Genomic DNA, 10,350 nt, shown 5'->3' on the forward strand with positions numbered 1-10,350 from the left:
TGGCGCAGGCAGGGAAAGGTGCAGGATGTCCCGCATCGCCGTCGCGGTGGTTGAAGCGGCGCAGCTGCCTTGGCTCAGGGCAGGATGATGGGCCCTTGGCGCCAAGCCGGGAATGACGGGGATGCACGGGCCCCGAGTATCATCTCCAAAAGAAACTCCAACGACGAGCCAACGACGAGATGGCTGTTCTAAACATCCAACGAGTGTGGTACGTGATCATCTGAGAAAGGCGGGGTCATTCCATGTTTATTTGCTCGGGAAGTCACGGTCTGGCGGCCTGAGATGCAGAGGACTTTAACATCTGCCTCGCCAGACTGGAGCTCAGTCTGGTTTCTGTCGTGTGCACAGTTGAATTCAACTGGAAGGAAATCATCGGCGAGTGAAAATCGGGGATGCTCTGTAGCGTCCCCCTCCGCTCGTGCCGCCATGGCTCGAGCTCTCCCAGGCTGCCATCTGCGCTCAGGCTTCCCCTGACTGTGTTGATGCTGAGAAACGCCCAATTGGCCCGAGGCAGCTGCTTCCGGAGATACTCCAGCGACCATGCCCATCATGAAGCCCGAACCGAGAGCATCCGCAACATTGGCATCATAGCACACGTCGATGCGGTGCGTGTCTTGCATGGCTTCGACTTCATCTCGCCGATGTTCACTAACACTTCCCAGGGCAAGACGACCACCACTGAGCGTATGCTGTATCACAGCGGGCGCACTCGCCATATCGGAAGTAGGTGCTTCTCAAACGAATGGCTTCAAGAACTCGAACCCGGCTGACCCCTCAGATGTCGATCACGGCAACACCACCACCGACTTCCTCCCCATGGAGCGGGAGCGCGGCATCACTATCCAATCCGCCGCCGTGACCTTCCAGTGGCCCCCCAAGGCTCTTTGTCCACCGGACTATGAGCCGAAGACCATCAACCTCATCGATACGCCCGGTCACCAAGACTTCCGCTACGAGGTTGACCGCTGCCTGCCCATTCTCGACGGCGCCGTTTGTATCCTCGACTCGGTCAAAGGCGTCGAGACACACACGGAGCGCGTCTGGCAGTCGGCGCAGCTTTCCAAGATCCCCAGGCTGCTCTTTATCAACAAGCTGGACCGCGACGGCGCGAGCTTCAAACGCTCTGTACAAGAGGTCGCCTCGCGCCTGAGGACATGGCCATTGCTGTGCCAGATTCCCTGGTGGCAGAAGGACGACTTCGTGGGCGTCATTGACGTGATCCACCAGCACGGTTTCAGATTCTCCAGCAGCAGCGGCACCATGTCAGTTGTCAGCAAACAGAGCATTGCCAAGGAGAACCCGGCTTTGTTCGAGGAGATGGAGAAGGCCCGCCTGCGGCTGGTCGAGACGCTCTCGGAGAACGACGACCAGATCATGGACGAGTTCCTTGAGCTGGAAAAGGACGTGTCTTCGACCTCCATCAAACAGGCCATTCGGCGTCTGATTATGGACGGCGAGGCGAGGTTCACACCTGTTTTTGCAGGCGCCAGTTTGCGGAACATCGGAGTCCAACCGCTGCTGGACGCCGTCGTGGACTACCTTCCCAGTCCCAGTGACAGGCCGCCCCTTGAGATTACCGGCGCCAAGGCTCACACTCTGCCGCAGCTTATCGACCAGTCGGCCAAGAAAAAGGGGCACCACCATGAACCCCTAATTGTAGGTCTCGGACACGTCTTCAAGGTCGTTGATGATCCGCGCCGAGGCATGATGAGCTGGGTACGTGTCTATCACGGCGCCTTCAGCCGGAGCAGCCACATGTGGAACAGCAACGTCCGCACCTTTGAGAAGCCGCTGCATATTCTGCACGTGTCGGCCAAAGATCACCACGAGATCCAGCACCTCGCCATGGGGCACATCGGCGCAATGACCGGTCTCGGCTCCGCCCGCACCGGAGACACCCTGATCACCTTTCCTGGCCGTCAGGGCAGTGTCGCCCCTGAGATGTTCAGAAACCTCCGCATCAAGGCGCCCGAGACGCCCCCGGCGGTCGCCTTCATCGCCATTGAGCCGTACACCCGCACGGCCAACGACAAGCTCGAAGAGGCCCTCAACAGGCTCTCGCGAGAGGATCCCAGCATCAGGTGGACCAAGGACGAGAAGACGGGCCAGCTGATCCTGTCTGGCATGGGTTTGCTGCATCTCGAGATCGCCCAGGACCGCCTCCTGACGCACTACAAGATCGACCGCGAATCGGCCCTGTGGGGCGACATCAAGGTCGAGTACTCGGAATGCCTGCATGCCCCGACCAGCCTGCACCGCTCCGTATACGACCGCTCCATCCGCGACAAAGCAGGCAAAGCAGCCTGTACAGTCAAGATTGAACCACTTGAAGCCCACCATCACGGGACGCTGCATGAATCCGCCATTGAGCGCAATGGTAACATCATCCACATCGCCATCCCCCTTCCCCTCAACGACGACACCACAACCCTCCCCTTCGACCCCGAGCAGGTCCGCCAGCAGCTCTTCAACGGCGCCATCGCCGGCCTCGCCCGCGGGCCCCGCCGCAGCGCGCCGGTCCGCCACTGCCACGTGCACATCACCTTCGACCCGGCCACCGACTTCTTCGGGGTCGCCACCACCGGCGGACACATCACAAACGCTGCACTATTCGCTGTCCGCACCGCGCTCAAGGAAGCCCACGAAAACGGCCAGATCGGCATCCTCGAGCCGGTCACCCACGTACAGATCCACTGCCCCGAGGAAGCTGGCCAGGCGATCCAGCACGACCTGGCCAGCGCCCGCGGCGGGCATGTGCTCGAGGTGCGCAAGCCCGAGGAGGACGAGGAGGGCCTGGCAGCGGACGGCGAGGGTGAGCGGCAGCAGCAGCGGCCTCGGAGAGACATGATTGACGTGTCCAAGGTCTATGTGCCGCCGGACCCGTACGAGTCGGTGCAGAGTCTGAGGGGGAACAAGAAGGCGGTGGTGAGGATGCTGACAATTGTGGGGAAGGCGCCGCTTAAGGAGATGATGAAGTATGATGATAGATTGAGGAGCTTGACGGGCGGGAGGCATACGCTGCAGTTGGATCCGGGCGGGTTTGAGTTGGTTACAGGGGCGCGGGAGAGGGCTTTGGAGGAGCGGTAGTGCTACTTGTGCTCAGGCTAATGGTGATGGGTGCAGTGTGTTGGTTTGGAACTGAAAGTTCACTAGGCTAAGTAATGACGGGCGAAGAAGCTGTTTCTTCGAGGTCCTTGACATGAGCTTAGTGGGTGCAAGATCAGCTGTTACTGCTGCCGCTGACTTGGAGGTGCTGGCACTGTCTGGCTCGCTCCGTGTATGTTCGTCGTCGGCTTGGTTCGTCCGCGACGTGCTTGTTGGAATGGTGATCCACGCTGACAGCACGTTTTCGGGTGGTCATCAGCCACTGGCTCGATGTATTGGACTACAGTTGTCAGTGGCATCTGAACCTTCTGGAGTGACGTTCCGGCGCCGGGCGAGGACCAGATCAGACACTCTGCCTTGAAAAGTGCTGGTCCAATCCATATAGCATATAAAGCCATCGACCGCAACCGGGACCCGGGCTAGCTGAGGACTCCAACAGAAGTGATCACCTATAGACCGGGTGCTCGAGTATTCCCGGAGAGGACATTTTCAACTGTCCCCACGCCTCTTAAGCATGCGTCTGTCACACGTCTCACAATGGGCCCTCCTGGGATTCACTGCCTCTCATACCTATCGGCGTCGTCTGCCAACCTCGTGCACCCGATATCGACCTGACCCCCACCCCCCAATCGATCGTCGTCCCTCGACTTAATCGTTCGTCAATAAGGGTGGCCTCCCAGCAGCGTAACCTGACCGTCGACGCCACCGTCTAGCTATCCCGCACATTCCCGGATGCAGCTACTCCCAGTGTGCCTGTCCTCTACGGCCGAACGTACCTCTTAGGCGAGTGTGCATTAAAAGCGAGTGTGCGATTTCCTACGTGACGCGCCGCCTCTCTCCTCAACACCAACTTTTTTCTACCATTCAACATGCCCGCCACTTTGGATGAAGGCAGGTGGATTTAGCCCTCCAAGCTTTTCAAGACGATAAGAACCTAAAGGTTTCGGCCGCAGCTAAGATCTACAATGTCAACCGGATGACCTTGACCGACAACTCGCTGGCCGACCTGCACAATGTGATACCACGCCCAAATCGCGCCGGCTCACCGACTCCAAAGAGAGAGCTACTGTTCAATACATCATTGAGCTATATACACGAGCTTTTCCACCGGAATTGCGTGATGTGGAAGCTATGACCAACTAACTACTACGCGAACGCAACGCGCTCCCTATCGGCAAGCTCTAGGCATATAATTTCGTGAAACGTCAGCCAGAGCTCCAGACGCATCATACACGTAGATACGACTACCACAGGGCCAAGTACGATGATCCAAGATCATTACCGATTAGTTCGCACTTATACGGAACACCAAGGCCAAGTACAGTATTGTAGACGACGTGACCCACCAACCGGACAACCCCTGCAACCGGACATGCCGATGGTCATCACTCACCCAAACACACCATCTCCCACACCATCTTTCTCACCCAATTCTTCTTCAAACCAGTTCAGACCTAGATCATGGCGAACCTCAGAGAGCAGCGCATTTAATCAGCGCTTCAAGATGTCCAGGATGGTGTTTCCCTACGCGCAGCATCGAGGCGATGGAACATCCCGAGAACGACGCTGTCCGACGCGTCAAAAATTCTAGATGATTCAGAAGCAATAGTCGAAGAGACGAGGTCCCCCGAGCAGCCGTCTACGCCTACAAAACCGCAGCCACACGCGGAGAACTCTATTATCCGGATTCCCCAACAGGGCCAGGATATCCGGAGGGCCGTCGACTTAGCCAGGCAGCACGTCTCGCCAACCAAACGCAGCGTAAGAGCGCTTGTTGCCAAGGTTGGACATGTGTTGGATACGAAGAACGCGGAGATCGCCGCTTTGAGGGAGGCTTTGCAAACCGCACGCAGGGATCTAGAAGCTCAAAAACCACGCACGAAGACTAGAGTCAAAGAGAATGCCAACGACTCGTTTGCGCGTGTTGAGGATATAACTGCAGCTCAGGAAGCAAGTGAGAGACCCCCCAAGCGGAGGAAGGGAGGCAGGCAGAATAACCCAGAGCCAGTCGTTGAGCAAGCGCAGGAAATGATCATCCATGGTCTGGATCGTCTTCGGCAGGCTGAGGAGATGTAGAAAACCAAGATTTAGTATAGTTTATATGGTTGTGGCAGGACAGGAGCTTGTTGAAGCCCAGGCGTGGTGGACGTCGATCGTGTTCGGTTTGGGGTAGTGTCCGGTTTGGGGGTCATGTCGTCTAGGCCCAAAGTAAAGTTGGCTTCCGCTGGGATCCACAGGAAATCGACCGAGTTCCCTCTTTCTTGGTGCAGTCTAGCCAACTCGTAAATTTGCCGTATAGTACCTTGGCCAGACTGTTGTCGCGGTTGCCTAATTGCTGCTAGCGCTGACTGGTTCCTGGTGACGATGGTGATGTGCCTATGGCAGGCGTTGGCCGGAATCCTCTCCAAGGCCATTGCGATGGCTGCTAGTTCTGCTGTGTATGGGTTCTGCTCCTCCCTCGTGCCAAGGGTTACAGCAAATCTTGTCACGGGCCCGCTGGTCCTGTTGAAGAGAGTGTCTCGTGCGATGCCACCAACACCGACAATGCCTTTCTTCACGGATGAGCTTGTTACAATCACAATGCCTATGGCTCCGTTGGCCATCTCGGTCGCCTTCTCTCGGTCAGCTTCGATCGCCGGCTGCAGGCGAGGTGCCCAGGGACCTTAGAGTCCCTAGATTGTTCTTCCTACGAACTAGCTAGCTAGCTGCACAGACCTAGAGGTCCATCATTCTATTGTGAGTTTACGTATCGGACCTCTCAATCTATCATAGCGACCGACGTTTCTGAAAAAAACCTGAGCCTCTTCAAGCTTCTTGGTTGCAATGATGTCCTCGAAGATGTCATTGCATCGCTTTACGCCGTTAGCCTAGTGATCCAGTCATGTATCTCTGGTGGACTCACATTTCTTGTCTTGACTCGAAAGTGTCCATCGTCAAGTCTGTCTATAAAGCCCCTTGGAATTGGCAGTAGAGGTCGTTGCTGCCCTTCGTCACCATTATGTGCGGGTTATGGTGCCCTGGTTCGATCTTCTCCACGTTTGAGCCCGGCGCCGCTACTGCCTTTCGCTCTACCGGCAGTGCTTGCTCTGCGGGGCCATGAGCCGCTGTGATAAGAACAGGATGTTGTGGAATTGGCCATAAAGGATGCGATGGCCCACAGTCGTTTTCATTGTTGCTTTTAGGTACGGGCAGTGAGGGACTTCGTTGAAACTCCTCCAGCGCGTCCAAATCAGGCCAGATCGCCGTCTTTCGTCGGGCCAGCTCCAGTTTTTCAGGTTGTCTTCCAAGGACTACTCCTATACCTCCGGGCGTGGGGCTAAGAGCGGGCCACGGTAGAAGTTCATCTATCCAATCTGACACACGGTGCAGCGATTTATTTCCATGTGCTTTGCTGTGATGTGGGATAGCTTCCCGTTGATACATGGAGATGGGCACTATTTGTTCAGCTTCGTTTTCGACTGTCGTGCCAGAGGAATGGGAGGGTTCGTATTTATGGGAGAAGCCATCGTCCATAATTGATGTGGCGGATGTAATTTCGTCAATGTCGCTGGCCGTGTTCTCAATCCGATTCAATCGCCAGCCGCGCAGATTTTCGAGAGAGTTCAACATAGCAGCTCGATCAGGATGGCCAGAAATTGTGGCCTCCACAGCCATTTCAGCAACCTCGACGGCACGGTCGAGATCTTCCACCGCTCCAGTCCGCTCAAATCGCGTACCGAGGAGGTTTCCAAGACAACTCATCCTGCCAGCTCAATCAGGGTGATCAAAAGGCGTGGCCGCCACCGCCATTTCAGCAATCTCGACGGCATGGCTGAGGTCTTCCATCGCTCTAGTCCACTTAAACCGGGTGGCAAATGGGTTTGCGAGACCACTCATCCTGCCAGCTCGATCAGGGTGGTTAAGAGGTGTAGCCTCCACTGCCATACTAGTAATCTCGATAGCTCGGTTGAGGTCGTCCATTGATCTAGTCTGCTCAAATCGCCTACCGAACAGGTTTCCAAGACCACTCAACCGACCAGCTCGATCAGGGTGGTCAGAAGGTGTAACCTCTACTGCCATGCTAGCAACATCGACAGCACGGTTGAGATCGTCCACTGATCCAATCCGCTCATATCGCCTGCCGAGCCAGACTCCGAGGTTACTTAACCGACTGGCTGGATAGGGGTGGTCAGAAGGTGTGGCCGCCACAACCATTTCGGATGCCTTGACGGCACCGCTCACATCTTCCATCGCCCCAAGTCGAGAAGCAGAGTGATTTCGGCTCGCTGTCAAAAAGGTATGAGAGTTCGCGGTCATGTGCGGGAATTTGGTGCGTCAAGCATTGGGGTTTTCTAGATCGCGAGGACTCCGGTAGGCCAAAACTGCCCCCAACCTGTTTTCCTTATCGACATGATGTCAATATTATATCACCAACGGCCACGAACATGGGACGGACGCGGCCCGTTCTGGAGCTCAGGGACTAGCCAGGAGGAAGTGCTCAGTTCGATCTTGGACAGAGCACACAGAGCCAGGTACGCGAGTACGACGAAGAAAGCTGTATTAAAGATCCCCTTCTTCCACCTTCTCAGATAGCTTCTGGCCTCCTCACCAAGCAATCACAGGTTGGTATCACCCGTGCCATCGAGACACTGCTTGCATTGTCGTGAACCTTTGGCTTCACAACGAATCCTTCGTCCCTTGCCTTGCGACCCACCGTATAGGCGTCCACAGGAATTTCGGGATTTGTTGCGGGGCCCCGGATTTGTCACTTTCCTTGCCAGCAGGAGTGCTGATTTGGAGAGGGGTCTTGCGAGTGAGACAGTGGAACACATTCTGTTGCGACTGAGACTTATTCAAGCCACACCTCGACATATCCATCCCTTCACCGACCGGAGACAGCTTGTGTAGCTACATTTCATCACGTTTCATAACAATATATCGGAAGAACCGGCGAGCGAGTGGGCATTGGTACGGTTCTAATAAGCCGGTCACTGGTGTTCTGTGATAAGCCCGACCACCCGTAGAATCCTGATCCTGTCCAAGCTATAGAGATCATATGAGACGAAAAGGAATAGAAGATAAACACGGGATCAGGGGCATCACCCAGCCACAGTTAAATCTCAAACAAAATCTGCACTAACTTGGCCATGAAGGCGCTCATACCGTCCAGTGCCTCCGTCTCGGCCACATTCTCGTAAGGCTCCCATGTCTCCTCTCCGCCTTTCCACTTCACAACGGGAAGCCCTCGCCAGACGGCCTGGAGTTGAAGGCGTTGATCCTGTTCGACGGTAAATTCAAGCCGGCCGTGGCGAGTCTCGGTATCGAGACCAACGTATCGGTGACGGATATCCTCGCGTACCTGATTCCGAGCGTCGGCTGGCCGACGGGGTACGACCCCATCGTCTTCGAGGTTTCCACGGAGCTGTACTACGCCACCGAGGCTTTGACGATAGACTCGGTCAGTTACCTCCAGGGCTATCACCTCCAATCCCACGTCCGATTCTTTGGTACACTTTCCGTCGTTATCGTTGGGCTGGGAACTGCCGGGATCGTGGCCGAAGCCTCGTATGTTGGCGACATTGTCTGGGCTTTATCAACATTACCACGTATGAAACGGACCATACGACACATGCCCAGTCCCAGGGGCCCAGCGTACTTGTCGACAGTACACAGAAAGGCACGGTAAGTGCCCTCCCCTTTGTAAAAGAAGAGAAAGAGAAAAAAGAAAAGGCCACGGCTATATAGCACGGCGCTATCTCTGATTCGGCAGGGTTCCCCCGGTGCCCGTGCAGCAGTACAATCGTGAGTTTCCTGGCAGCTGCCAAGCGGGCCACAGGCCGGCGTCTGCCCAAAGCACACTACAGCAGCCAGCCGGCTGCTGCCCCAACTTCCCGCTTCAACTTCCATCCACAACCTGTTACCGCCAGGATGCTGCTAACCCGCAGTAGCTGACAATCGCAAGCAGCTGCATGGAGCACACTGCTAAGCCGTAAATGTGTAGTTCATAGTCAGTACCTTCAAGAATATCACAAAAGCAATGGGAACGAGCTCATGTTATTTGCGTTGACTTCAATTGAACGGATTTATCAAGCCGACGCAGCTTCTATGCCTCCACTTGGCAGCTGTCAGGAAGTTCACGATTGTACTACTGCACGGGCACCGCGGGAGCCCTGCCGAATCAGGGATAGCGCCGTGCTATATAGTCGTGGCCGTGTGCGATCTAGCCGTTCCCAAGAACAAATCTACAAAGCATGGAGGGCTAGGAAAGTGCTCAGCCTGGTCAGCTTCGATGTGAAGGGTGCATACAATGGGGTCTTCAAGGACAGGCTACTGCAGAGGCTCAAGGCAAGAGGTGTACCAGAATCCCTGGTTAGGTGGATTGATGCCTTCTGCTCTAAGCGCACGGCGACCATTGTGGTAAACGGGTTCACGTCGGAACGGCAAGAGCTGCCCCAGGCGGGTTTGCCACAAGGATCACCGCTGTCCCCGATACTCTTCCTCTTCTTTAACGCAGACCTGGTGCAGCACAAAATCAACGAACGGAGGCTCAATCGCTTTTGTTGACGACTACACGGCCTGGGTTGTAGGCCCAACAGCGGAGGCGAACCGCTCAGGCATCCAAGCCATCATAGACAGGTCCCTGGATTGGGAAAGACGAAGCGGCGCCCAGTTCGAGAGCGAAAAGACGGCCATCGTACACTTCACAAGGAACAGAGAGCGATCCTCCGAAACGCCGTTCATAGTCAGAGGGGACACAATCAAGCCAAAGAAGAGCGCAAAGATCCTGGGGGTAACAATGGACTGCGAACTCCGCTATAAGAAACACATTGCCAAGACGGCAACCAAGAACCTCACAGCCGTTCTAGCCCTGAGGAGGCTGAAGATGCTCTCACCACGAACAGCAAGACAATTGTTTGTAGCGACAGTGGCTCCCGTCATGGACTACGCGGTCAGCGTCTGGATGCATGCGTGTAGGGGAAAGGCGCTAAGCTGGCTGAACAGGGCTCAGAAGATTGGCGCCCTAGCAATCATAGGAGCCTTTCGGACCGTGGCTACGGCTGTAGCAGAAGCCGAAGCGAGCATTCTCTCCATACAAGAACGACACACCCGGGCGGCAGCCAGACTATGGATCAACATTCAGACATTGCCTGGGACACATCCCTTAGCTTGGAAGAAAATCCGGACAACAACACGATTCGTCTCCCCGCTTCAGAAGATCGCCAGTATCGCGGAAGGTGTAAAAGTCGATCAAATGGAAACAATCCA

The 10,350-nt window shown here is 55.7% G+C and overlaps 2 protein-coding genes across 2 annotated transcripts; one reads left to right on the top strand and one right to left on the bottom strand.

The window, feature by feature from the left end:
• Positions 1–170: 170 nt before the first annotated feature.
• N657DRAFT_613462 (P-loop containing nucleoside triphosphate hydrolase protein) lies at positions 171–3,507 on the top strand. The gene is made up of 3 exons (XM_062790412.1): positions 171–605; positions 663–723; positions 779–3,507. Exons 1-3 carry the CDS (start codon positions 393–395, stop codon positions 3,085–3,087), a joined length of 2,583 nt encoding a protein of 860 aa, XP_062649287.1. The 5' UTR covers positions 171–392; the 3' UTR covers positions 3,088–3,507.
• A 3,348-nt stretch (positions 3,508–6,855) lies between these two features.
• Positions 6,856–7,335, bottom strand: N657DRAFT_569376 (uncharacterized protein; the record flags this gene model as incomplete). Its single annotated transcript, XM_062788659.1, has 1 exon — positions 6,856–7,335. One exon carries the CDS (start codon positions 7,333–7,335, stop codon positions 6,856–6,858), a length of 480 nt encoding a protein of 159 aa, XP_062649288.1.
• Between the last annotated feature and the right edge of the window lie 3,015 nt (positions 7,336–10,350).

The sequence above is a fragment of the Parathielavia appendiculata genome (assembly GCF_033297405.1).
Source record: "Parathielavia appendiculata strain CBS 731.68 unplaced genomic scaffold N657scaffold_3, whole genome shotgun sequence".
Classification (NCBI taxonomy): domain Eukaryota; kingdom Fungi; phylum Ascomycota; class Sordariomycetes; order Sordariales; family Chaetomiaceae; genus Parathielavia; species Parathielavia appendiculata.